The sequence below is a fragment of the Sardina pilchardus genome, chromosome 12 (genome assembly GCF_963854185.1).
Source record: "Sardina pilchardus chromosome 12, fSarPil1.1, whole genome shotgun sequence".
In the NCBI taxonomy this organism is placed as follows: Eukaryota; Metazoa; Chordata; class Actinopteri; order Clupeiformes; family Clupeidae; genus Sardina; species Sardina pilchardus.
Window position 1 is genome coordinate 9,250,189 of NC_085005.1, and position 27,288 is coordinate 9,277,476.

The 27,288-nt window shown below is 46.3% G+C and overlaps 3 protein-coding genes across 9 annotated transcripts in view; all 3 read left to right on the forward strand.

The window, feature by feature from the left end:
* The window catches only part of afdna (afadin, adherens junction formation factor a), a 125,644-nt gene extending 105,526 nt beyond the window's left edge, over positions 1 to 20,118 (forward strand). For 5 of the 7 annotated variants that reach the window (XM_062551558.1, XM_062551560.1, XM_062551562.1 and 2 more), the window contains 9 exons: positions 704 to 822; positions 2,744 to 2,941; positions 3,327 to 3,415; positions 4,646 to 4,831; positions 5,148 to 6,380; positions 10,669 to 10,803; positions 12,930 to 13,485; positions 16,984 to 17,062; positions 17,464 to 20,118. In XM_062551558.1, the coding sequence (XP_062407542.1) occupies positions 704 to 822; positions 2,744 to 2,941; positions 3,327 to 3,415; positions 4,646 to 4,831; positions 5,148 to 6,380; positions 10,669 to 10,803; positions 12,930 to 13,485; positions 16,984 to 17,062; positions 17,464 to 17,617 (2,749 nt within the window). In that variant the 3' untranslated portion in view covers positions 17,618 to 20,118. The remainder of the gene's footprint in view (positions 1 to 703; positions 823 to 2,743; positions 2,942 to 3,326; positions 3,416 to 4,645; positions 4,832 to 5,147; positions 6,381 to 10,668; positions 10,804 to 12,929; positions 13,486 to 16,983; positions 17,063 to 17,463) is intronic. The other 2 variants (XM_062551563.1, XM_062551564.1) reach the window with 2 other exon arrangements.
* A 1,011-nt stretch (positions 20,119 to 21,129) lies between these two features.
* c12h1orf198 (chromosome 12 C1orf198 homolog) lies at positions 21,130 to 23,740 on the forward strand. Its single transcript, XM_062551568.1, has 4 exons — positions 21,130 to 21,582; positions 21,896 to 21,946; positions 22,104 to 22,721; positions 23,088 to 23,740. Exons 1-4 carry the CDS (start codon positions 21,253 to 21,255, stop codon positions 23,139 to 23,141), a joined length of 1,053 nt encoding a protein of 350 aa, XP_062407552.1. The 5' UTR covers positions 21,130 to 21,252; the 3' UTR covers positions 23,142 to 23,740.
* Positions 23,741 to 24,814: 1,074 nt separating this feature from the next.
* Positions 24,815 to 27,262, forward strand: clec11a (C-type lectin domain containing 11A). The gene is made up of 4 exons (XM_062551570.1): positions 24,815 to 25,072; positions 25,452 to 25,551; positions 26,283 to 26,474; positions 26,828 to 27,262. The coding sequence occupies exons 1-4, from the start codon at positions 24,953 to 24,955 to the stop codon at positions 27,226 to 27,228; spliced, it is 813 nt and encodes a 270-aa protein (XP_062407554.1). The 5' UTR covers positions 24,815 to 24,952; the 3' UTR covers positions 27,229 to 27,262.
* Positions 27,263 to 27,288: the final 26 nt, after the last annotated feature.

Below are 27,288 nucleotides of genomic sequence, written 5' to 3' on the forward strand. Positions count from 1 at the left end.
ACAAAGCGCCACTCGATGTTCCCCGCTGTGGAGCTCTTATGGGCCCAATGGGCCTTATGTGTCCAGCGTTTAAAAGCTAAAAGCTTGGTGTGAGGGTTTTTGTTCTGGGACTTAATGAAATTGTTAAATTGACAAACTGTGTTGAATCGAAAGCATATGGTTCGTTAGAAATTTATTACTGTACTTCCATCAGGGGATGAAAATTATACAGGAAGTAAATACGCACACACTCAACACACACACACACACACACACACACGTGCAACACGCAGTCACACGCACACACGCACACACTGTAGATGGATTTCTTGGTTGTTTTGAGATGGCTTGTGAGCTTTTGCTAGCATCAAACCACGACTGTACTTGTTCCAAACCAAGACTCTTTAATGGTCTGTTATGCTGCACACTCTCAAAGTCAATCCCAGATGGCAATCACTAACAAAACTCATTCATATCATTAGCTCAGTCTGAAAAAGCAGTAAACATGAGTCTGATCAATGTAACTCTTGTGTGTTACTTTAAACACTTTAAAATGTGTTAGTGAAAGGCTTTCATCTATAGTTATTTACTTTAGTTTGCGTTGCTTTTGTTTAGGCAATTAAATAATTCTAGTTTAAGACTGAGTTGGATGATAATTGTATTTTTTGTTTATCTGTAAAGGCTGTGTGTGTGCTGTATTGTAAATGTGTGTTTTCTCTCTCAGGGCGGCTGAGTTGATGACCCGCACAGGTTCCGTGGTGACCCTGGAGGTGGCCAAGCAGGGTGCCATCTACCACGGCCTGGCCACACTCCTCAATCAGCCCTCCCCCATGATGCCCAGAGGTAAGGGCCTGCCTGCGCCCTCCCCCCCTGCCATATGAGGGCGCCACTGGCCCCCAGTGTCAGACAGTGTTGTGAGCTGTGCTGAAAGTTTGGAAAAATAATAAAACAATTCCTCATTGGAAGCCCAAGATGGCTTTTTTTCGTAGTTTCACTGCACGGTCTGGCGAGTGTCCCTGATTGGTTGGCACGGGGGCTGCCACACGGGCCCGCTAGCGTGACTGACGCGATAGCGACAGGGGACTTGTGGCGCCCCCCTCCCTCTTGAAAGCCCCCCCCTCCCGCCTCCTGCCTGTCATAGACCAGGGGTGGCCAACCAGTCTAGCATGAAGAGCCAAAAAAAATCTACAAAAGTCAAGAGAGCCGCACAACAAAAAAAGGCGTCCATACTACAACAGCACAACATTAGGCCTACAGTTATAGCTCCTTTGTTTTTCATTTAAAGTAAGACACTTGGCAGATGCTCAATGATCATTGATAAATGATCATTGGAAAATGTAAAAAGATCAGACACACATCAAATCCCCCCTCACTGAATGACTTATTGGCATGAGCAATGCTCCAACACCTGATAATGCAATGTCAAGTGTTCAGTTAACTTTTAAAAAGAAAATAAACAAAAAGAAAACGAGTGACTGACGTCTATAGCCATTACCAGCCTACTTGCAAAAGTATGTAGGAAATGTTCAGGTTTGAAGCTTTATGAATCAGTGGCATACCAAGAACCAAACGAATGTGTAGGCTAGAAACATATCACCTCCGCAAATGAGGTTATGTTTTCATCGGGGTTTGTCTGTTTGTTAAGCAAGATGTTAAGCGGAGGCGCGAGATGTTAAGCAGGATGCGCGAGGCGGAGGTTTGCGATCTCAGAGTGCTTTCGTTTTGATTAGGCTACCGTACTTTGACATATTAACCAGAGGGGTTATGCTACAAAACGATAAATGGCCCTTTTCAATGGCACGTGTTCCTTCTATTTACGATTCGCTTCAGGGTATTCCTGATTGCAACAGTAGCATTAAACCTGGCTGAAGAATAAACACGTCTGCTTCGTTTTGGCCAATTCCTATCCATATCATGACGGGAAAATGATTATTGTTAACTATTAAATTACTTTTGGCAATAGGCTACTATCAAATTCTGAAATTAGTTTTTATTTACCGGAAATAAAGGTTATTTCAAAAGGAAAACGTTTAGGTCCGAGGAGAAGTCAGAACAGCAGTTGAGCAGCCGCGAGCCGCACTAGAAGAAGCAAAGAGCCGCATGTGGCTCGCGAGCCGCGGGTTGGCCACCGCTGTCATAGACCATAAACGTGCTGTTGGCATGAAACAGTGCAGATTCCAGCCCAGTGACTGGAGCCCGTTGTGTGTGTGTGTGTGTGTGTGTGCCCTTGTGATGGATTTTACTGTAGGCCTCATGTGGAGTGCTGGGAGGGGAGAGGGCTGGTTCATGTCAGCGAGCTGATCTAAAGGTCTTTGTTGAAGACGGTAATGGCCAGACGTTGACTGATGACAGCTGGGCAGTTTATCACGCAGGGAAATCTTATATAGTTTTTTTACGAATCGTATCCATAGCTGGCAGTCAACCTCTAGTACTGACAGGCTGGTTTACTGCAGGAAGGATGACTTTTGCGGCGGAAAAGAAACAGACCTCGCAACAATGTGTTTCATTAGGGATCATCCTAAAAGATTAAATAGGTTGGGTGTTATTTTCCTGAGCAAAAATGGTTCGACAGCGACCATTTTCCCAGCTGTATTAAAAGCACTGTTCTCCTTGTGAACAAGAGCTAACCAGTCATTAGTGTTTTTGAGCTGATGTCTGACCTACTTTAATGTGCACTTGCAAGCTGGTGTCTCTCCCTGCCAGAAACCGGTCAGTAACACTTCTTCCTCCTCTTCCTCTTCCTCTTCCCCCTCCTCCTTCTCAGCGAACGACCGCTCTCGGGACAAGGGCAAGTTGCGACCAAAGAGTGAGGGCTTCGAGCTCTACAACAACACGGTGCAGAACGGCTCCAGCGAGAGCCCCCAGGGCAACTGGGACAACTACCCAGAACCAAAGAAGATGGGCGGCGAGGAGCGGCTGCTGAAGAACCGCGCGGACCACCGCTCCAGCCCCAACGTGGCCAGTGAGTAGCCCCACCGCCAGGCCTCCCACACGGGGGATGGTGTAGCAGGACCTGCTGGATAGTAATCAATAGATCTGGGATATGTACAGTATATATGGATATATTCAATATGCATATGCATTCACATAGATATGTATAATGCTATATGCTATATTCAGTATTCTATGTTCAACATTTTAATTTCTAAACATTGTAAAGGGGTTTAGGTTGGTTTGGGTTCAGGTAGTAGGTAGTGGAAGGGTACAAAATGCATTCACAGGTATCTAGCGGGGCTGGGCTGGTTTGGCTTCAGGTAGTAGGTAGTGGAACGATACACAGCGTAGGCATAAAGTGTTCTATTCATCTTCGTCATCATCATCTTCTTCCTCCTCTCTGTCCCTTACAGACCAGGCCCAGAGTCCAGGAGGAAAGCCCGTGTACCCTGGAGGACCAGGGAAGATCACCTCCGTCTCCACTGGCAACCTCTGTGCTGATGTGAGTGTGTGTATACACACACACACACACACACACACACACACACACACAATTACGCTCATGCATCATCCCCTAAACAGCATCCGATGGAGGAATGTCGCATGCCTCCGTGACCAAGCTTTTTAAAAACGCCCTTTCCCAAGGTCATTGACTTGTCGAGAGTACCCGCTACCCTATTAAAGCTAATGGCTCTTTGTTGTTTGTTGTTCCCAAACACGCACAGCACAGAGCTCTCCTGTGTCTGCTGCTGCTGCTGCTGCTTCTGCCTCCAGCTCCTTTTAAGGAACAGTGAAATGTCGATAGCAGCCCTGCGTTATTAGCATCCTGTGGGTATTCCCCAGTTTGGGTTGGGCCCCAGCTTGTGCATTGTAATCGAGAAAAGCTTTGATCTCGGTTTGCCGGAGCCATCAGGCAATTAATCCTCATTATCATCCCCCTACCCCGCCCCGCCCCACCACAGCAACCCCCTCCTGCAAACCTCTACCTCTGATTAGCTGATCCCGCAGCAAGCTCTCCTCATTCGTCTGCCCACAGTCAAAACAATCAGAGCTCCTTGACCACAGCGAACCCGGCGTCACAGATGCTAGCCGTCTGGAACACACACACACACACACACACACACACACACACACACACACACACACACACACACACACACACACACTTGGGCTGGTGCGGTCAGGTGGAGACAGTGTGGCTCTACTGGGCATTAGTGTCCCCTGGGGGAGCGTTGCTTACAGGGATGGAGAGGTTGTGAGGGATAACATAAGGGGGGAGCGTGCGTGCATGCGTAGCGTAGCATAGTGTTGCATGTTTATTCTGGTGAACATCGGAGCCTGTGTTTATGTTGGCATGCTGCTGGCGGAGCGTGTCAGGCAGCACTCGTGGAATTTAATCTGGGCCTGCAAGCATACATGTCACTGCCGAGTTAAATAGTTGCAGTTTCTTTTTTTTTTTTTCTTTTTTTTTTGGCACAGTTGTGTTTGGCTGCAGGGAATCCCAGAATGCTTACTCAAAACTTCCTGGGTTCAAGATATATTCCAGAAACACTGAGCAGAGACTACAGTCATTAATTAAAGGACTCCCTCCCTATAAATTCTGTATAGATTCTGTGATTAAAGTATTACATTGTCATTTCCTTTGTTCTCTCTGCACCCTGTCTACACCCTCCACACCCCTGGCCTCCGCCTGTCTGGCTGCCCTAAACCCCTTCGCCTCGTTTGTCTGCAGGAGGAGCCGTCTCCCCCTCGCCCAGAGGCCTACCCCATCCCCACCCAGACCTACCCCAGAGAGTACTTCACGTTCCCGGCCTCCAAGTCTCAGGACCGGGTGGGGCCCTCGCCCAACCAGCCCTGGCAGGACAACGAGGACAGGCCTCCGATGGAGGTCCATCACAACAACAACATGTCCATGCAGGTGTGTGTGTGTCTTGGTTTGTGTTGTGTGTGTGTGTGTGTGTGTGTGAGACAAATTATTAGTAGTACTGATGTTTCCCTGAAAGGCAGCTTGAAACAGAGAAAGGACACAATGTGCATGTGTGTGAGGTTCATAAGAAGATGGAGGATGAGCATGGAAGACATTTCTATTATGGGCCAAATATTGACCAACTATCTCCCTTTATTCTCTGTGTACATTGTCTGTGTCTGTGTCTGTGTCTGTGTCTGTGTCTGTGTATGTCTGTGTCTGTGTGTGTGTGTGTGTGTGTGTGTCCTGCTGTGCGACCACCACACAGAGAGTGGCCCACTCCCAGGAGGAGCTGTGCGACGTGCCGGGCGGCTACCTGCAGCAGCAGCAGCACCCGGACTACCAGCGCGGCAGCGGCGAGCACTGGAACCAGCAGGTGTCGTCCTCCCTGGAGTCCAGCACGTCCAGCCAGGAGCACCTCAACTACTCCAACGCCTCGGTGGGCTCCGGCGGCAAGGGCCCCAGCAACCACAAGAGCGGGCCAGGCCGCTGGAAGACCCCGGGCCCCCCGCCGGGCCCCCACTCCCAGCCCACGCGCACCGACCTGCCCCCTCCTCCGCCGCCTCCCCCAGCTCACTACGACTACGAGCCCCAGCCGGAGATGCCGCTGCCGCCTCCGCCCGTCTCCCAGCAACAGCATCAGCAGCAGCAGCAGCATCAGCAGCATCAGCAACAGCAGGCGGCTGCTGCAGCTGCGGCCGCCGCCGACCGCAAGAAGCGCGAGGAGCAGCAGCGCTGGTACGAGAAGGAGAAGGCGCGGCTGGAGGAGGAGCGCGAGCGCAAGCGGCGCGAGCAGGAGCGCAAGCTGGGCCAGATCCGCGGCGCCCCCGGCCCGGGCCCGGCGCACGGCCAGCACGGCACCCTGCCCCACATGCCGCCGCCGCAGCACCACCACCACCCCCACAACATGCCCCCGCCGGCCGGCCCCGGGCCCATGCAGATGCCCCCACCACAGCAGCAGCAGCAGCCGCCCTACATGCCCCCACAGCCCCAGCCGCCGCAGTCCCAGCCCATGGCGGCCCCGGCGCCCCCGATGCGGCCCGAGAAGCTGTCCAGCCTGCCGCGCGGCATGTCGGCCCCGTCCGGCCCCCCTCCGCCCGGCGGCGACACGGTGATCCGCGACCTCCTGCCGCAGCAGCAGCCGCGCACCATCGAGCGGCGCGACCTCCAGTACATCACCATCAGCAAGGAGGAGCTGTCGGCCAGCGACTCACTCTCGCCCGACCCGTGGAAGCGCGACGCCCGCGAGAAGCTGGAGAAGCAGCAGCAGCTGCAGATCGTGGACCTGCTGGACAGGGAGATCCAGGAGCTGCAGGCCAAGCCCGAGCGCACGGCCGAGGAGAGCGACCGCCTGCGCAAGCTCATGCTGGAGTGGCAGTTCCAGAAGCGGCTGCAGGAGTCCAAGCAGAGCGACGACGACGAGGACGAGGAGGAGGACGACGAAGACGACGTGGACACCACCCTCATCATGCAGAGGCTGGAGGCCGAGAAGCGAGCACGGGTGAGCTGGACACTCGGGGAGGGGACGATCGGCGACGATCGGGGGTTGGATGAGCGGCCAGACGAGTTGCCTCAATTCCAGTCCAGACCCCTTGATCGGGGTCTGAGTTGGCTTTGATGCAAATTTTAGTCATTTCAGGATCTTAAATGGTATGTTCGACGATATTGTGTGATATAATCGACGTCAAATGCAATAACCCATTCAGGTGTGTCCGAATTTGAGCTGTATTGATCGATTTTTCAAGTGCATGTCCTGAAATGACTCGCTGTAGATGTCAGCTTACGACCATCGCCCAGGCTGTGTTTGGTTGCTATGCTTGATAGCTAGCGTGCAGCTTTTGTGTTGTTTAACTGCTCTATGTTCCTTCTCAAGGACTTCTTTCCAAATTCCAGAGAAACACGTGTGCTGTTGGGGGGAAATAAATAATGGCAGCAGCAACAGCAACAACAGCACAAGTGATCGCTGCCGGGTTTGGACACCATCTAGCACAACTGCATACCGGAGACTTGGCAGCAACCCCCTAAATCACACACCCTTAGAACAGAACAGAGATGCCAGGGGGAAGTTAGATAACATTTACAAGAGTTCGCACTCCCAAGCGACGGGGTCAGGAAGCGAGAGCCGACGGGGCATTAACAGAGGGCAGTGAGCACCAGGCCAAGGTCACGGACAAGGGCAGGAAAGCTCCACGGCAAGGAGCAGGGGCGGAAGTTTGTCAGTGCTGAGCAGCACAACAGACAGGCTGGAGAAATTCCTTTGGAGGATGTCTCCAGCATCCGGACGTTTCGGTTTTTTTTCCCTCCGTTTTTTTTCCCCTTTTTTTTCAAATGAATGTTTTTGCAATATGCACCTGCACCATGCTTATGTCATCGCTTTTGCTCTGCTGTGCGCGCGCTCTCTCTCTCTCTCTATCTCTCTCTCTCTCGCTCTCTCTCTCTCTCTCTTTCTCTGGCTGCTGGAATGGCAGGGCGGAACGGGAGGGTCCAAAAGCCACATCCATCACCGCACAAGCCTGTGGGGAAAGCCTTAACAAATACAGATCGGTGGCGCTCTTCCCCACGACAAGACAAAAGACTCTGTCTTCAATAATCCTCAAAATGCTTGTATTCAAGCTCGCCTAAAGTGAAACCGCTCGATTTCTGTTTAAAAATCAATACATGACATGAAACTGAATGAGTTTGGCTAGGTCCACTGTATTCGGGTCATGACTCAAGTCCTTGCTACAGTTTTCTGTCCCACTCTGAGAAGGGAAGGTCATTCACCTACCTAGGAGCACAGATGGCTGTTTTAGATGACCAACGCTTTATTGCCTGTGCAGTGCAGAAGAGAAAAACAGGCAAAAAAAATTAAATGATTGGCTTGCAAATTCTGATAAGCTTGTCCCGTTAAAAACTGAAGTAAGCACTTGCTTCCTTATATGGTATCAGGTCAGTGCTCTCTGGACGCGTGGATTGTCGGGTCGAAGGTCAGGCGGGGAGGGTCTTTGGTGAACAAAAACATTGTGTTAGCGGTGGGGGGCTCTGTGGAATGAAGTGGAGATTCCTGGTTAAACCTCATGTCTCTCCAGCTCTTTGCTAGCTCTCCTCTCTAGGTGGGGGGGGGGGGGGGGGTCGTCTAGGCTGGGCTGGGTTGGGGTGTTGAGGGGGGGTTGGGGGGTGTTGAGGGGTTGTGGGCCGCAGACGCTAATCAATCCCATGCTGCTCCGGAATGTTCCTGGCAGCACTTCACTGCGTCCGAGCCCAAGCAATGTTTTCACTTTTATCTTCTCTTTTTTTTCTTTTTCTTTTTTCCTTTTCCCCTCCCTCGTCTTCTTCCTCCTTTTTTTCTATTTATTTTATTTCTTCGGTTTCCTCTTGTCCTAAATCACCCCCTTCCCTCTTCTGTTCGTTTTCTCCTCCCTCCTTCCCTCCCTCCCTCCCTCTCTCTCTCTGTTGGTTTCTTTCTTTCTTTCTTTCTTTCCCGCAGCAGACTGCTGTCCCAGCAATCTCTGTTCTAGACTTGGTACGTTCTTTACGCTCAAACACTTCCTGTTTGAGGCTCCACCTGTGACTTCCTCCTGACGCTCATTTTCTCAAACCCCCCCTCCGTCCCCTCCTCTTCCTCCACTCACATCGCCTCCCCACCTCTGGTGCTCTTTGGGTCTGTGGGGAGGTTGCTGGGGCTAGGATGGGCTGGTGGGAGGTGGGGGGAGGGGGGTGGGGTGGGGGGCGGGGGGGTTGCTCTCTGGGGGGGTGGGGGGAGCTGCAGCTTTTGGGCAAAGCATCATGGGAGATGTGCATTGGCTGTGATGCCCTTCCTTCACTACTGAACCACTGCTGTGGAAACATGCTTCTTTAGTCGCTTCAAGAACGTCCGCATCCTTAGTGCCTGTCCTTGCTCATTTGTAGAATAAGTCTGATTTAAAGTCGCTGTAAGCTATGCTATGTCTGAGCTCGGTTCAGCTAGATACCTTTTAGGAAGTCTCTAAGATTTTCCTGATGTAACTGTATCTGCAATTACATTTCCAGCAGAATCCAGCTGTCTTAACCAATCAGGAAACATCTGAAGAGATTAGCATCTGTATAGTTCTCATACAGTCTCCAGTGGAGGCATTCTCTGGGGGGAATTTACCAGTATTGCTTACAGCGTCTTTAAAACCACAGATTGAAAAATAAACAAATAAATAAATAAATAAATACATAAATCATTTCAAGCAGAAATCCGACGTTGTACCTTGTACCAGTTTAAAATATAGACCTAACCCTATAAATACGCCAGTCAGTGACGGCTCAATAACATTGTTACCTTGGCATTGAGAGAAGCCTCTGTGCAGCATCTCAACACAGCTGGTCAGTAAAGTGAATGCAGGACACCAGGAAGGGTCTCTGTGCATGACCTGGGGGCTCTTCCTTACAGTGACCCCGACCGCCCGTCTGAACTGGGGCCCTTTCCATCAGTCCTCTTCATCATCATCACCACCATCATCTTCCTCCTCCTCATCATGTGGGGGGTGCTCATTTGGGCTGTTTATGTCTCTGTGTGCAGTACCAGTGTTTGAGTCTGTGTTGTGTGATTTTGTCGGCCTGCATTTCCAGTCACAGCCGGTTCTCATCTTGCGTTTGGGTTGATGAACGCTTTAAGAACTCCCTGGTTTGAGTCGGGAGTCAGGTGACCTGTTTTGTGATCTCTGCTCTTCTGATGTTTTTGCACACCCCTCGTGTCGTCTCGTCTCTTCTCTCTCTCTCTCTCTCTCTCTCTCTCTCTCTCTCTCTCTCTCTCTCTCTCTCTCTCTCTCTCTCTCTCTCTCTCTCGTTTCCTCGTCTGTCTGCATGTGTGGATGTGGTCGTGCCTCTCGTTTCTCTTTCTGCTGTGATTCTCTTGTTCCCAGTCTGTCTGCAGTACACGTTGCCTCTTTTAACCCAGGGGCTGACCAAACACGCACTTGGAATGAAAAGGAACAAAAACAATAGGTGTACAAGAGCACGTTTTACCTGTAATGTCCCCCTGCAAAAGGCCTCATCATTAAAGGGCATCGTCCCAGCACATCTAATTGCACGGCTAGTTTATTGAATCCACAGCTGACCTTGAGCCCTCGAGTAGTTCTGGCACCTGCATGGACGCTCCAGGTGTCCTCTGAATCATCCTCTGTGTACAGCCAGGGCCCCTCCTGGGATTCTACCACTTCTACCTTAATTGGACTGAACCACAAATTCAACGTACAGCAAGTTTGTTCTGCCCGCTGAACCCTAATTCTGTGATATGCTGCTGTACAGCCTGCTGTTCGTATGCTCGGCAGAACGGCCAACACTCTCTGCTGTTTGCACGAAAAGGCTAATTGAATCTGCCCTTGTGGCTTGGCATTAAATTACTGTTGGGTTAGACCTCCATATATAGACCAGGGTAGTAAAGATGTGGTGGTTGAAGTCATTCACTACCAAATTGGGCACAACGAGGGAGGCTATATTTGTCCAAAGACTATATTTGGTCAATTTCTTAGGAGGAGAACCGTAGCGTGTATAAAATTAGTCACAGCTTACTAGAACAAACTTGTAACAGACCCCTGTTTATTATACACGTGTTGTTTATGGGAAAATGATCAGCAACATCATCACCCTCAAGTCTTCAGTATTCAGTGCCGTCAGTTTTGATATCCATCTGTGCCGTGTCATTGCACTCATCTGTGGTGTTTGTGATTTGTTGCGTTGTGCCGACTTCTAACTGTGTGGTGCATTTTGGGGGCAGAAACGCAAAATCCCCCCCCAAGCAGGCGTTAACGTGTTTTTGTGTTGTGGTGCCCGCCCCCCCACAGTTGCAGGACGAGGAGCGGAGGAGGAAGCAGCAGCTGGAGGAGATCCGCAAGCGGGAGGCTGAGGACCGGGCCAAGCAGGAGGAGGAGAGACGCTGGCGGGAGGAGGAGAGGGCCAGGCGAGAGGCCGAGGAGAAGGTACACCCGTCTGGTAGCCTAGTCCACGGGCCAAGGAGCGCTGAAGCTCAGACGCGCCAATACAGAAAAGCCTCAATGTCATTCAATACGTTTTTTTTTTTTTACCTGTTTATTTAAACTAGCTGACGATGTTGAGGTACATAAATGTTTTGGTAGTGCAAATGAATGCAACGTTTAAAACGACTTCAGAACAACTGTGTTTGAAAGGACCAGCATTGCAGGAATATTTTAACCTGTTAAGGAGTACAGTACAATTACCCATGATATTTCCTGTAGACTGTACAAAAAGCATTGAAACTATGGATCGTTGCGTAGAATTCTAGAAGGAGCCAGGGAAAAAACATTGCTCCTCAACAGGAATATTTTAAGCTACACATATGGCCCATTTTGAAAGTTGTGTAAGTGTAAGCAGACTATGTTGCCAGCAAACTACAAAAAGCATATGGGATAAGAAAATGGTCTATTTACAGGATGTTCAACAGCATGATTTTACTTTACAGAGCGAGCTTTGTGGCCGTTTTTATGACAAGTATCTGTCAAGCCAACTGTCATCAACCAAAACAGCCTGGAGACTTTTGTCGTCTGTTGTGGAGACCGAGAGAAAACAATCTTACCAGCTTTAGACAGCGTAATGCCATGCTAAGACCAGCCAGAAACCACACGTCATAACTCAGGGCAGCCAGAAAATAGAAGGCCGTTGTTGTGACTCTGTGTTTAGCGCTTAGATCTCCTAAGGTTATATAGTCTTGGTCGACTCGACACGGTAGACGACTCTCATGCAATGATGCCTTGTGTGAGAGGAGCAGGAAATGTGGAAGGCCATCCTGCTCACCCAAGTCATCAGCAGTAATGATCGGTCATTATTTACAGGGAGCAATCTTTAGCATTACTGTGTGAGAGAGCTTTTGACAGACAATAGCTGACAGAACCATTGTGAACGAGAGAAGATGAATGAAGAGATGTTGAATGCCAGTGGAGCAGTGTTTACAAAGGAATCGCATTGTTTACGTGTCCTTGGTTAAAGTTGCTTATTTGAAGTTGTGGATGGGGACGATTGAATCACCAGTGGTCTGAACCAGTGGTCATTCCATTCTTTGTTCAAGTCTCGACACAACTCAACCTCCATTGTTTTCAGTGCGTGGTCATCTCAGTTCTGTTTCGCTGGTGTTGTCAAAGTGTCCTGTGAGTCATTTTTCAGACCACTGGTAATTCGACGTCCCACATGATGCATAATGTCCAATTGCATGTCTTGAAAATGTGCCCCATTCCTTGTGTGTGTGATGTGTACACCCCCCTCCTTACTACACAAAAAAAGCATGAGTCACATCAATGTCATTTCAGTTTCAGGTTTATTTCAAAATCCCAGTATTTGTTTTACGGTCATCATTCCCTACAGGCATTGCTTTGATCAGTTTTATGGCCCTGTCCCTACCTCCTTACCATCCAGGCTATGGCTTGGGCCATACCAAACACATCTTCATCAGTGCCCCACCACCACCACCATTTATTTCATTACCGCCATCCCCCCCTTCCCTTAACCAGCCAGAACCCCACACAGGGTTCATGGATACTCTGAGCTTAATCGAGTCGGCTGCGGCCAAGTCCCCAATGGTCCCGTGAAGATTTTTTCCCAAAGAGAGTCCACAAAAAGCCACCATTCCTAGAAGAAAGAGGCTCCCAGGCCAACCAGAGATGAATCGTTCTCTTCAACAGTTTAGCCCCCCATAACCCCATATCTAGCTCCCCCCAAGCCTAGCACTATAGTACATTGTCCCCAGGGTCTACAGCTTTCCCCTGACAATCCCCGCCCAACTATACAGACATGCCATTCAGGAACACCTGCTTATCAACCTACAGTATACAATCCTACACCAGATCAGGCCCGTCTCCAGAGACAAAACCACACACAAGCACTGACACACAAGGGTGTACAATCACTAAACAAAGTTCTTTAGCAAAAGGTAGCCTGGCCTTGTGGTGTAGCAGTCTATTTGGCACCAGAAATGGGCCCTATCCACTAATCTAGCTATAGCTGTAGATAGATCCACTTGCTAACCTCCTAGTAGCGTAGCCACTGTTGGCCACGTGGCTAGCTCTCTCTAACCGGCTGTTCCCCCTTCCACCAGAGGAGACAGGAGGAGGAGTACTATAACCGCCTGGAGGCGGAGAGGCGCCGGCAACATGAAGAGGCCGAGCGCAAGCTGCTGACCCCCGATGAGCCTGGTCTGTACAGACCGCCCCTCCCCAAGGACTACCAGCCCCCCCCTCCCGCCTCTCCCGCCAACACAGCCAACACTAACCACAGCAACAGCAGTGCTCCACCACCCCCCCCTCAGAGAAACACCTCTTACCTCAAAACCCAGGTCGCCTCCCCCGACACCCTGTACACTGCCAAGTTTGTCTCGTACAATGACGAGGAGGATGAGGATGAGGACGCTGGCCCAGCAGGTCAGGTTAAGCTTTCCGCGACCCGGAAGTCATACGGCGACCTCCCACCCGCCGCGCATAAGCCACAGCCGCCGCCCCTCGCGCGAAAGCCCCGTCCCATGTCCGACGGCATCTTTCTGTCCAGTCAGTTCCACCTGCCTGCTGACAATGCCAACAGTACTACCGGCCGGACAGGCCACGCGCCTCCACTCCCCTCCACCAAACCCAACTTCATTCCACCACCCAATTCTAAAGGTAGAGACGGAAGACGAAAGAGGAGAGAGGAGTAACCCCCCACCCCAACCCCCCCTATCACCACCACCAACCCCCCCCCCCCCCCCCAACCCTGTTCACTCCTCCTCATTCTCTCGTTTATTTTTTACACGTATCATTTTTGTGTCGATTTTTGTGTTGTTTGATTCAGTCGTTTCAGCTGAGAGGGGTGTCCTCATTCCTTCTCCCCACCCCTCTCACTCTTTTTCCATCCTTCCCTCCACATAGTCCGTAGATCTGTAAAGTAGCCAGTCAATCAATCGATCAATCAATCCGATCTCCCTTGATTTTTGTCTGTCCTCTATTTTTCCCATCTCTGTAGTGTTGTGTTTTTAGTTTTGTGTCCGTGTGTAATTTTTGTCCCTTTTTTCTCCCCCTCCCCCCCTTGAAAATTCTCCCCACGTTTAATTATCCTCTGTCTTCAATGATTCCTCTCCTTGTAAAATCACCCCACTGTGCGTAAAAGCAATTGATTAATCACTCCCTCCTCACCACAAAAAAAATAAAAAAAATCAAAAATCATAAAAAATTGATTAAAAAAAAACCCCTTGTGATCGATCACTCCCCAGCACCCAAGACGTTCAATCAAAGTACTGTTGGTGTTGACACCCTGCCCCTGTCTGTCTCGCTATGTGTGGGTTGGCCCCGCCTCAGCTCCTAGGCCTGGCGGCCATGCTTGTTGTCACTCATGGTGGTGGTCCTAGAGCAACGAGCAATCGTCCTCAGTACTAGTCTCACTTGGCACCAGAAAAGGGAAACCGATCTGAAAAGAATGGGGTGTCCTACTTGTTTGTGGCTGTTTCAAAGGGCCCAGTCATGTAGTATAGATGGTATTTCAACCACTTTTAGTGTAGGAAACTCTCATTACTTTTAATCTGTGGGAAACTGTATTGTTAAGAAGATTTCAGTGGTCACTGTGATATGAAATGCATTATACATGCTGACATTTTATGAACTTACTTTTAAAGGCCTCTACTGCCCTCTAGTGGGACATCCATGAGTGGCGGTTAATAGTTAAATGTTGTGGTTTGGACATTTGTTAGATCTTTTCCAACTAAAAGAACTAGGCCTGTATTTAATTCTAAATCATACAATTTAATTTAATTGGTTAGCCTGTTGCCAGCATATTTACTGTTTTACAGTTGTTTACTTTAGTTTTCTATTTAGCTTGTAGATATAAATTCACTTAAATTGAGGACGAGAGTCTAATTCAGAAGCAATCATTCAAAACTTGAAACAGCCATACACAAATGGACGCCAGTAATGCAACCCAGTCAATGCAGAGTCTCTCTGATCCTTCAGTGTAACCCACTGCATCCTTCACATGCATGTCACACCTGCACAGGTGCCCAGACACGTGGCCCCTCCCCTGACTGCCAGACCGGTTTTGACCTGAGTTGCATTATTCGTCATTCTGATTGAGGGACCAATCACTAACCTACTCCTGCTGGAGTTTGAATTTAAAAAAATATATAGGCCAATCTGCTTAAATGCTATGCACCCCCACCCCCCCTCCCTTGCTTTAAATGACCACTAATTTCAGTTGATGCAAAATAAATCCATTGCTATTTACTGCCTTTGCTTTTTCTGCCTTTTTCCCTTTCATGAGATCATTCTCCTACTGTATGTCTGCAGCCATCTTAACACACACAGTCTCCCTGAAATATATTGTGGGGAGCCACCACCCACTAGTTGGTCACCTGTTAGTGATTTGTATATTCAGGAGATTATGTGGGCTTCTGTGTGGTTTAAGACGAGCTGCCCCTCTGATCCTGTCTGAGTCTTGTGTCTGTCTCTCTGTTCCCGTCTGTGAGCTTGTTGGCTGTTTTGTCTCCATTTTGTTTGTTGTGTCTGTTGCTCCATCACATGCAGCTGCTTACCTCTTCCACACACACACACACACACACACACACACACACACACACACACACACACACACTCCACTGAACATGGGGCTGGAGCCTCAGGTGACTCACTGACTTGAGGCCCTGGCTTCTTACAACCAGTTTCACACCAAAGGAGAGCACTTCACTGGTGGCAGCAGAGCCCAAAGCAAAAGCCTCTAGAACATTATTCAGGTTTGGAAACAAGTTGAGCCCTCAGAATTCTCTTCCTGGCTTTATCTCAGTAGGATATCACAAAAGATTTTAGACCAACAGAAAAATGTGTTTTTGTAACAATCCAGGCATCTCGGTTTATTTTAAACAAATACTATCCTTGGCGCACACTTTAGTCTCCCTTTTTTTATTTCCTCATCACAATAAAGGCCAAAGTATAAGCTTACATCTGGCTCGACGAATGAGATTTAAAATCCCTAAAAGAGCGGCTTTTGTGCTTTTGGGCGGTGTTTGCTTTCCGTTTTCTCTACGTGTGGTTTTTCCCCTCGAGGAGCAGATGTTGGAACGGCCATGGTCTGTTTTAGAGGGAAGCCATGGGCCTGTTTTTAGCACTGGAGCCTTTGCTCCTGAAATACTCCGCCTGCTCCACCATCGAAGTGCTCTTCTGGGTTCACACTTGGCAATGTGTTTTGTGTCTGCCCCGCCACGCCCCTCCCAATTCATTCTTCATTGTTTGGGAAACGAAGACACGCCTTCCCAAAACCAAACACATGCATTTGGATTCTAATTGTGCGAACCACTCTCTAGAGAATTGGTATGTAATATAATAGACAACCATGACTCATTTTAACAGAGATTCTAGAAGGTTGTAAGTGCAGGACGAACGGTCCTTTAGCTGACAGACACATGGACATATGAGCCTCGGGTAAATGCTTATTTGGGGTACTGTGAGAGATGGAGGTCAGGGACTGCTCACAAAAAGGTCAGAATATGGCTCCGTTGCCATTTGAGACACCAGGGCCAAACCAAATTTGGAACCTAACTGGATAAAGTTAGTCATTTTAAAATGTCCTATTGGAACTTTGGGATTAAGGTTAAGAAAGAAGTAAATATGTTGCATTGGCCTTTTCATGGCTCAGAATGTTTTTAAAACATTGTAACCAGAAGCTGCTTGGCTGAAGAGAGCCTCTTGACCTCCACCCTTGATGGTCCACACTTGTGCAACAGACCCTGCTTCAGTCATGCCTCGGAACGCCTTTAACGCTTATACAACTACTCTTTCTGCTCAGCTTCTTGCGGTCTGGATTAAAATAATAAAAAATTGTCATCTTAAGATACTACAAAAAGTTGCTGGAAGCTATGTCATATTTAGCCATTCTTAAATGGGAATTAATGACCATGTTTTACTATAGATAAGCTGTTTCCAACAGTACAGATGCTTACCATTTTCATTGAATGTGGCCTATTGAAACCAGATATTTCCTCTTATATTGTAGGCCTTCATTATGGGAATCTGGTGTTCAACCCAGCAGCTTTTTCAGTGTCTTGAGAGATGTATTGTGCCAGCTGTTGAAGGAAACTTTTGTATTGATTCATGATGTTCACTTTGCATTCTTTATTTTTCACCATTGAAACATTGTAGCAGGATTTAATTCGTACACTGGAAACACAACAGGGCTTGTAGGATCGGGAGAAGTTTACAAGGAAAAGTGGATTAAAAGGTGAGCGTGTATGTATGTGATGAGATTCTGCTAAAGAAGAATGGATCTCAGTCTGGAAATTGGCTGTCACATTTCAGATGGATTGAATGACTAAATATTGCACTGTTATCTTATTGTTGAAACAGTTGAAGTGTTAAATGTATTCCCGGCCCATCTTGATTACATTCTGAAGTTACTCTTAAATTGGCCAGCTCTACAAGTCAGACCCATGCACCTATTTAAACTATAATTTTATTGTAATACATTTCCTTACCAGATAAAATGTGAGATTTTCCCGAAAATGTTCAAAAATTTGGAACCATTCTGAAAATGATGGAGAATTGTGTTTGAGGATTACTTACAGTACTACTAACTACAAACAGTTGTATTATCCCTCCACTTAAGCAGTGTTCTTGTTACAGTGTGCCAGAGCAGGACAACACGATCGCAGGTAACCCCGAGAGCCTCACATTTAAGGAACGCCAGCGTCTATTCTCCCAGGGAAAGGAGGTGTCCAACAAGGTCAAGGCCTCACGGAAACTGATGGAGCTGGAGAATGAACTGAACACAAAGTAGACTGGAGCCTTAGTTAGGGAGACACAAATGCCAGTACCTGGTTGTAGTACTGGGAATCTAGTTTGAGTTTCCCCAATTACCTTATTTTCCTTCTTCAAATCTTTTTTTTTTTTTTTTTTAAGAGAGTAACTGGACCATTAAATACTATTTAGATACGTCATTGCAATAAGAGAGACGATACTGCGTAATTTCCCCTCTAAAGATTCAAAGATTATTATTATTATTGAAAAAGCACTGTAAATGTTTTAATTATTTTATTGAGAAATTTTCAGTCACATGAAGGGGGTTATATTTTGGTTTCAATGACTTTTGGGGGGGAAAGATGCATATTTTCTCATTTTAATGTTTTTTTTTTTTTTAGTAGTATACAGTAATGTGGGATATTTTATGGTGTTTTATGCTCTTCTCTGCATTGCGTATTTCCCACTTATTTTTATGTTTTCCATGAAAATAAGTACCCAAACTCGACCAACCTTTTACTGTTATAAACGCTGCCCTGTACTCTGTGAGCGTACTCTGCTTTCAGATTTAAAATTTGTTATATGATGGGAAAACGTCATCATCCAGACAGATAACACCACCGCCCATTCCATTTTACCACTAAGCCAGGTATTACTGTACAAGGGACTGTTTCACTAAAGGTTCCACCTGTTTGTATAGCTACACTGTAAAACCTGTTTTCATCAATTCCATTTCAAACTAACAAGGGCGTTCACTAGAGCATCAGTCTTCGGAAACAAACTAGTGTCATCTCAATGCCTCTGAACAGTTTGTACTCATTGGAAGTGAAACGTTAAACATTCCTGCAAGAACATTTAGACAGGCAACATGTATCTTTCTGGTTTTTCTTCACCGTCTGAAAACTTGCCATTTTTTTGCCCAAAAGGTTTGATATTTTTAGTGGTCATTTTTCCTGTGACCCCTCTTTGCAGTTTCTTTTCTTTTTTTAAAACTCTTGTTTGATTTGAATGGATATTTGCGTAGTTGAGTGGCAGTGTGATCAACTGGTGTAAAAAAAACACCAGTATGACAATGATGAGTCAAGAATGGGAAATGATTTCAGTTCAAATTTAAATAACAAACACTAAACGTAGGAATGTAACATTTGCGTAGAAAATATTTATTTGATCGTCATGCAATAGATTTGTTTTCCTATTTATGAAAATCTGTTTTAATTGAAACGATGAAAAGGAAACACATTTGAATCGTACTTGTTTCTTTTTTTCCCCCTTACTTTTTTTTTTTTAAGAGAACATGCCTAATTCCAGTGAGGTGTGTTTTTTTTTATTATTGTTTTAGGTTCCTTACTCCTTACCATTGGAGGTAAACAGTTGATGCAGGATGAAATTTTGTTGAGTCTCCAGATACACCTGCATCTCTCCGTTCACAAATGTCTAGACTTACTGAACATGTTGTGTAAATAATTTTCAAGAGATCAAAGAAGACCTGACTTTACTTTGTACATTTTAATTAATCATCTCTAAGGCTCTAGTGTCAATATCCCCTTTTCTGCTCAGAAAATGTAAACCGACATGTAAACACATGTTTTTCATTTTAGGTTACAGGTTTATTTGGTTTCATTTTATTGGTTGTTTCATGTTAGGCTTTTGTAAATCAAATAAATACAGATTTTACAAAAAAACATGGAATTGTCTGTACAATTTGTATAGAATTATACAAAGTATTATTTTTCACATATTTAGCCTTGGAACAAGTTGCCACTGTTATAGCCAGTTATGTAAGCAACGGTTTAAGTAATCAGTCAAAATGAGCATTGAATCTTTACACGTAACACATTTTGACTCTGAAGGAGTTACAAACATGTTTATGGTTGCAACACACAATGTCTTATATTTTTCAAAATAAAAAGTGAACTACATTGGGGTAATTTTCTCTTGTGTATGAGAATTGTTTGTGGAAATGGTGTTGCTTTGGTCTTCCTGAATAATATGTATCCTTTTATCTGTCCAATAATGACCTTTTCAAAGGGAATGTTGCTCAAGAAGAATATATTGCTGCAAAGTCAGTGGAGGACAGTCATGGATAATGGCGATCATCTGGGACTCCACCATAATAAAGAGAACTGAAGTGATGTCACGTGGAGACTCAGGATTTAATGTAAAGATGGTGGATCAGAGCAGACACCCTGCTGCCTTTGCTGATTGATTATGTAGTTTGTTACATGTTGGATGCATTTGCAGAGAAAGGTATATTTTTTTGACATTTTTATTTTTTATCAGCTATTTTTCAGGTCACAGTTGACCTGATTGTTACAAAGAAGAGGACACTGACTGAACCACCACTTATTCTTACAAATCTAATTCAAAGCTGCTTTTCCCTAATCTTCCAACAATTCCAGACTGCTAAAAGAAAATCCTAAGATTAAACTTTCAAGACATTTGTGGTTGATAATGCGAGACCATGTGGACATAAGGACTAGCTGTGCCTATCCCTCTGTATTCAAACTGTACCTTACTTTTAATAAAGTCTAATACACCTTGCTTCTTTTTCTTTGCCTGAATTGGCACCATGTCTAAATATGTACATTCTAGGCTAATAAAATAGAAACTGGCTACTCTGCCTGCAATCACCTGGTAAATTATTGAATGTTCTGATGAAAGTTCCGCACAGCCTTCTCTTGATCTTTGGTTTCAATAGAACCAGGACGTATTCTTCTGATTTCCTCTATCGCTTCCTCTCCAGATAGTTTCCTCTTCTCCACCAAGTAGCATGCCAGCATGGTCCCTGTCCGTCCGTGTCCATGCATGCAGTGGACACCCACACCCTGCAATGTACAGAAATGTAGTGAACACGTTTTCTAACCAGACTCAGGCTATATAAGATTGATATATTGTAAAGACCATCAAATCAACCAAAAGTCTAAGGAATTCCGTGTCTACCAATTATTGAAGCTGAACGGTCAATCTAACAGGTAGGCCAAGCACGAGAAGAAATCTTACCTGATCTTTAGAATTTGCTTCTTCAACGATAGACAGAAACGTTTTGATCTGTTCGAAACTGGGCGGCGTAAAGTCCACTATGCCAATATGATGTATTTGGAGTCCGGGGCAACTGTCGTGGTGGGGTGGTAGTGATTCACATAAGCACACTAGATGTTGGATCCCATTATCGAAAAGAAACTGATAGTGATCCGTGACACACGGATATGCCAGGCCGGCCAGCTTTTTTGGCTCGACCCAGGAAAAGTTTGGTGGAGCAGCAGCAGTCGCCATGTGGTGTCGATTAGCTACTGTAAACGGTTACAGTTAGGCCTGGGCTACACGATGAGACACGGACGGACGTTAAACCTATACCGGTATGCGTTGAACTCATACATAACACGGGTGTGGCGGGCCAGCCTCTTCATCTAGTCACGGTTCATTGATTCGTTCTTTTTTAAATGGGCTGCCTGAGAATAGTGTCAGCTGTCATGGGGGCCACAACAGGCCTAGGTTGTACATCCAGAAATGTCCACTTAATCACTCCGTAGTAGCCTTATAGACAGAATCCGTAAGCTTAGTCAAGTGTAACAGAAATATAAAAATGTGGTGTTTACCAGCTCTGCATAATTATACAGCGCCACTCCGCTGACACTAGCCTTACCTGTTTCCGAACTACGCCTACGTCACAGCTGAATGTTTTCAGCTGTTCAGAAAATGGCTGCCACGACGATGGTCGGGGGTGCGGGAGATGCGAGTATGGAGGAGAAAAAGTTGGCGTATTTCTCCTCCATCAATTCTATGGCCAACAAGATAATGCAGGAGAGAGAGAAGATCAAACAGAAATATGGATCTGCCTGGGATAACATGACTTCGACTGAACAAGACTCAGCCATCGACAATGTAATGATGGATCCCCATATCAGAGCCCGATATGGAATGCACAGGGTGGACCGTGAAGAAGTTGTTTGTTATCCAAAACTCCTCATTCAGACAGGCCAAAAGATTGTACACTTTGGAGAGGAGGTAAGTGAAGACTTGAAGCTTCTTTCATGTCAATGTACAGCTACTTACATCAGTTACGGACAACATCCAACGGTTAAAGATGTTAGCTAGCCAGCTAGTTAACGATGCCTAGCCGAGCCGAGATGAATTTCGGCCTGAGAACAATCTGACGTAGCTACTGTGAGCCGCAGCAGACGACATGTTCTATTTTTTTTACTAAACAAGACCGCAATGATGATTATTATAAACGTTGTTGTTATTGCAGCTGCGTTACGGCACAACGAACGAAAGCTTGTTGTCATTACTTAATTGTTGCCAATGTATTTTATCTTAGGACATTACTTGGCAAGATGAACACTCGGCACCCTTTTCCTGGGAAACAAAGGTAGGTCTAACCATCCAAATAGGATATGTGTAGCATTCTTGTTTTGGAAGTTGATCTACTGTACACATTCATATTTGTATGTGTCTTGATAATGTCTATTAGTCAACCTGTCATTTGAATTCTGACATGATTGTATTTGTGCATGTAATTTTTACAGAGTCAACTTGAATTCAGCCTCACTTCTGGTGCGCCAGAGCAAAGTATTTCATCCTCCGTGGCTGATCCAAAGCCAAGCAAACCTGTCCAGAACAACCAGATGACCAAAGTGACTCCAAGCAGCAAGAGTTCGAATAATGAGACGTCGGGACGACGGGAAGAAGAGTCCTCCTTCTGGAAGATCAGTTTGGAGAGATCCCGACTTGAGGGCGAAAAGTCTGACTTCCAGTCCCTCACCCCAAGCCAGATCAAGTCCATGGAGAAAGGGGAGAAACCCCTTCCGTCATACCTTCGCACGGAGGCTGAAGAACCGCCGCGGCCTACCAAACAGAGAGCTCCCAGACCTCCAGCGCCCCCTCCTCCTATACCCGTCAGTGTTACCCCGGCCGCTGTCAATGTTCCCCCCGCTGCCATCAGTGTGTTGCCAGCCACTCCTGCCAGTGTGCCGTCCTCGGTGGCTGGTTGGGAGCGGGCCCAGAGCACCCTTCCCTCGGTGAGCCCCCTGGATGACATGTTCAGCCCAGGCTTGGCCGTAAAGCCTCCTACAAGCCATAGTAGGGCTGTGAGGGAGGAAGAGAAGGTTGATCCCTCCCTAGGCTCCAGCCCCACATTCTCTCAGGTGAGTCTTTCTATTGACGCTGTTCATCTCTGACTGCTTATTGGTAGAAGTTGTCGGGTTAGTACATTGTTGGACCACAAGATTCGCTAGGTATCAATGTGTAATGTAGAGGTGAGATCTTCGTGTTGACACCATTACGCGGTAGTCCACCACTTTGTACACACAGTGGCGCTATCAAAGACAGTCATGTTTTGGTATTTGTTAAAACAACACAGCTAACAAAACCTTCTATGAATTCCAGTAAGGAGTGGAGTAATGATGACCAACATAACATTGAACTTTGATTGTGTTATCTTTTACTGATTTAGATACATTGGACTATACTTTAGGTCAGAACTCTAAACATTCTCTTTTTCACACTTTCAGCTCACAGGTGGCAACGTGGTGAAGACAGGTTTTGACTTTTTGGACAACTGGTAACACTGGCGGGACTGAGAACATTGGACGCAGTTCCAAAGGAAAGGACCTACTCGATATCACACGCACTACGTTTGCCTTCAGTATTTATTCCTGTAGCTTATGGCATTTACCACTGACATTTATATTTTTCCATTACTGCTCAAGTGTAACATTTTGCATACTGGTAATTCCACCCTTTGTTTTTTTGTTCATACATATAATGCAAGATTGTACAATTTGTTGTTGATTTAGACATGCACATGAAGAATTTAGGAATAAATGGACCTAGATGAATGCATAAAATATTTATCTCCAAGCTAGCAATAAATCAGGTAATTTTGTAAAACGTGTTGCATTTCCCTCAAAGTTACAATTGATCACTGTTGATACCCTGACCTCATACTAGTGCAAAGCCTGAATAGTGCACAATGTAATAAAGTGGATGCATTAGAAGACTTGCTCGTTTTATAGATTGACACTACCATTGTACGCTTAGACTTGAGTATATAGTTGTTATTTTACCTTTTGTATTGACACTATTCATGTCCCATTTGCTATGTTTTTGGTATGGCACTCATGCATTTTGAAATGTATCATGCAAATACATCAAAGTGAGAGAACTTTCTTTGTCTGTGTCAACTTTATTTGGACTTCAGTCTCAACCATAATGGGGCAGCCGTTTTTTTTTTTTTTTTTACACTTGTTTCTGTCATCAGCGGTAATTTGTGCATGTTTCATGATGCTAAAATCGCTCCCTGTGCCTGAGGAAGAATTACTTTCCTATGCTGAAAATAATGTTGATGGAAAATCTGCCGTTGAATGAGTCGGAGCTGTTTTCCTGGCGGGAACGGTGTTTCCAGACTTCTCCACTATATGGCAGCACTACACCTCTGATCACAGTGGCATTTGCTACACAATGTCACAGGTCTCTACATCTCCAGAGCTTTTGGGGATTCTCTTGGAACATCTGTAAGTTGTGCTCTATAATTGGTATAATTGTGTTGCTATCCAGACATTTCTATCCAGATACTATTGTACCGTGGTAATGTTCACATGAAAACTGAAATATACCTCTGTCAACGGGACGGGTATCTGGTAATCACTTATTATCCATTTATTTATTTTATTTTGTTTTAATTTTTGCCTTTTGGATTAAAAGTTCAAATTTGATTCTAAAGACTGAAGAGTGTCTTGCAGTGAACAGTTGCATTCAGGAATGTAAAGCATGATTCCAAGTAATATTCATCAGCACAAACTTTTGGGAACATTGACATTGCATAACACACTGGATCCCTTGAGCTGAGAAGGCCACACCCATATATCCTAATTCCCATCCAGACCGCAGTGGGTTTGTGGAAAGTCGCATTCATGTGGCGCTTTAATGGGAATTCCTTCCCTCGGCAGTGATTTCAGCTAACAAGGATGTGCTCTCTGATTTTACCTCCTCATCCAGTTTCACTGCAAAATCCCTTTTCCTGCTAAAAAGCTGGGTTTACCACAGACATAGCGTCACACGTCTGACTAACAAGGCTATAAAAAGAAATGTCTTAATGGTACAAACCTGACTATACGGCAAGAGTGTGCCCTTCTGTCAGCTGTGGAGGGGAAAGTGCAGTGTTCACACAAAAAGCTTGGAAGTAGGAGGTGGGAGTGAAAACAAAGACATTTCCTGTTGTTGGTTAGGCCCACTCAGGACAAAACTGGAGGAGAGAGAGAGGGAGAGAAGAGGACGAGAAAGAGAGAGAGAGGGAGAGAGGAGGACGAGAAAGAGGGCTGGCCAGGGGAAACCAATAAGGAGTCTGAGGATAAAATCCTAACGTATCTGAAGGAAAATGGAAATAGCAGCGTTAATTGTGACCATCTTGTGCTTGTCCTCGCTTTCTTCGGGTGAGACTGGAAGCAAAGACAGCCAAACCCAGCCTGAGGACTCTGGCAACTCTACACTGATACAGGTGTGATCTTAACTTTGTTTTGAGTGTAAACAGGTAAGAAAGACAAATCCAAATGACTTATGCAATTTGAGGAACAGAAATGTGTTCATTCAGTACTAAGCTTAACATGCAAATGTGTGCTGGGGTGCTTCTTCATCCCTTAGTCTGTGCAGCTTTGACACTCAAAAAAGTAACCATTTAAAAGCAAAGGTGACCTTGAAACCGCAGCATGTCAGTACCAGTACAGAAATATTTTAACTCTGCAGTTAGGCACTTGTGTGTTTAAAAAATGCATCCAGTGTAGCGGTGTACACGTGAGCAATGTGATTCTCCTCAGACTAGTGCTGAGTGAGAAGTGTTGAGTACATTGACCCCCCCCCCCCCACACACACACACACAGAATGACGAGGAAGAGAGAACGGAGCGAGGAGATGGAATGCTCATTGAGCCAGAACCCACATCGCCGGTGTCGGACATGGACAATAACTACAATTACGTCTGTAAGTGGCTCTCTCCTTCACACTTCTCAATCAGTCAAAATGTAGACTGCACCTCAAGTACTCCAAAACAAGGCTCGTGTCAAGCAGGCTGTACTTTACCGACAAAGAATGACATAAAAACACATTGAATCATAGATTGCCATAATTGTCAAATGATCTAATGACTCGTAGAGCTTAACGTCCCGTTTTACGTCTTCCTTTTCATCATCACCCGGGCAACATAACACCTGTCTTTAGAGGCATCCTGTCATAAGTGGTCAACAGTGACTAAACAGAGTGTGTTTGAATTCCAAAACAGCCTGATTTATATGACTAAGTGGGTGTGCTGACTGAGGTCAGTACAAGATGCAGTTACCATCAATCAATGGGCTTTATTACAATAAATGTGCTCATGGGAAAGGTGTCCAGATGAGCACCCCCATCTGACTGCAGAGAACGCTACTAATCAAAAACAGTATGGGTGCCTCTCAACATCCCTCCTCGATCCTTGGTCCTCCAGGCTCGTTCCCACTGATCTATAACTAACACTGCATAGACTATCCCATTGTTGCCGCCCCATCGTTCTTTATCTAGATCAGTGAGGACGAGGACCAAGGAAGGAAGGGAGAGAGGATCTATAAAAGACAAATGAAAGGCATCCTATGAGTGTTGTGCATCATGTAGAGGGGCAATAACTGGCTTTAGGACCTTTTTCAATCCTCCTTTGGTTAACAGACTATACCTCTCCTCAGTGACAAGACTAGCAGCCATGGACCAGGCCATCCATCGGCTGAATGTTGGCCACTACACTCTGGATGTTAAAGTGACCCAGCTGCTGGAGAGGATCTCCAGGCTGGACAACAAGCTCACCGAGTTGGACGACAGCCTGCAACAGGTGTCCCTATTCAGCAAGGAGAACCGCAAGGAGATTGGACGTCTGGAAGGTCTGTAAATGTCCTGACTAGCTGATAACACATTAAAAACAAAGCAATCAGCGAAAAAATGACCAGTGTCTGCATACAAGAATACTGTGGCCAGGTGCATGTGACTAAAACCACACTCTTCTGACCATAACCTTTGAAATGAATGCATGCAATGCAACATAATGGCTCATCAACCATTACTAAGCTGTTCCAGATCCTAGTTTTCTCAGGGATCTAACCTCCCTTACAAGTCAGCTGCTGGGAAGTCATGTTGCACCATCTCACTCTTGGTTCTCCATAAACTGGCTTGTTTTTGGCAACACCAAAGCCTTGAAATGTATTTTGTCTGGAACTTGTCTCTTCCTCATTGCCAGGCTGCCAGAAGGGTCGACGCGTGGGCTACAAGTGTTTCATGGTTTACCGTGTGTACGCGACGTACGCAGACGCAGCCCAGAAGTGCCTGGAACGCGGTGGTCGGATGGCCATGCCGCGCGACCGCAAGGAGCAGGAGGCCCTGGCCGAGTACGTTCGTGCCGTCTTCCAACCAGGGAACTGGCCCGTGTGGCTGGGCATCAATGACCTCCGCTCGGAAGGCCTGTACCTCTTCGAGGACACGACGCGCGTCACCTACTTCCAGTGGCGCAAGCATTTTCTGTCCAGCCAGCCGGACGGAGGCAAACGGGAGAACTGTGTGGCCATGTCTTCAGACGACGGAGACTGGTGGGATAATTACTGCGATAGGCGCATGTATTACCTCTGTGAGTTCGAGGCCTGATCTACAGACTCCCACACCCTTTCCCAACGTTTCAACAACGTTTCGGTCATAGGAATGTAT

Bases quoted from the DNA above. Each gene is read 5' to 3' on its own strand.
- c12h1orf198 (XM_062551568.1), top strand. From the start codon at position 21,253: ATGTTTTCAGCTGTTCAGAAAATGGCTGCCACGACGATGGTCGGGGGT. The intron at 21,947-22,103 runs GTAGGTCTAACC...TAATTTTTACAG, and splicing joins CCTTTTCCTGGGAAACAAAG to AGTCAACTTGAATTCAGCCT. The intron at 22,722-23,087 runs GTGAGTCTTTCT...TCACACTTTCAG, and splicing joins CCAGCCCCACATTCTCTCAG to CTCACAGGTGGCAACGTGGT.
- clec11a (XM_062551570.1), top strand. From the start codon at position 24,953: ATGGAAATAGCAGCGTTAATTGTGACCATCTTGTGCTTGTCCTCGCTT. The intron at 25,552-26,282 runs GTAAGTGGCTCT...ACCTCTCCTCAG, and splicing joins CAATAACTACAATTACGTCT to TGACAAGACTAGCAGCCATG. The intron at 26,475-26,827 runs GTCTGTAAATGT...CCTCATTGCCAG, and splicing joins GGAGATTGGACGTCTGGAAG to GCTGCCAGAAGGGTCGACGC.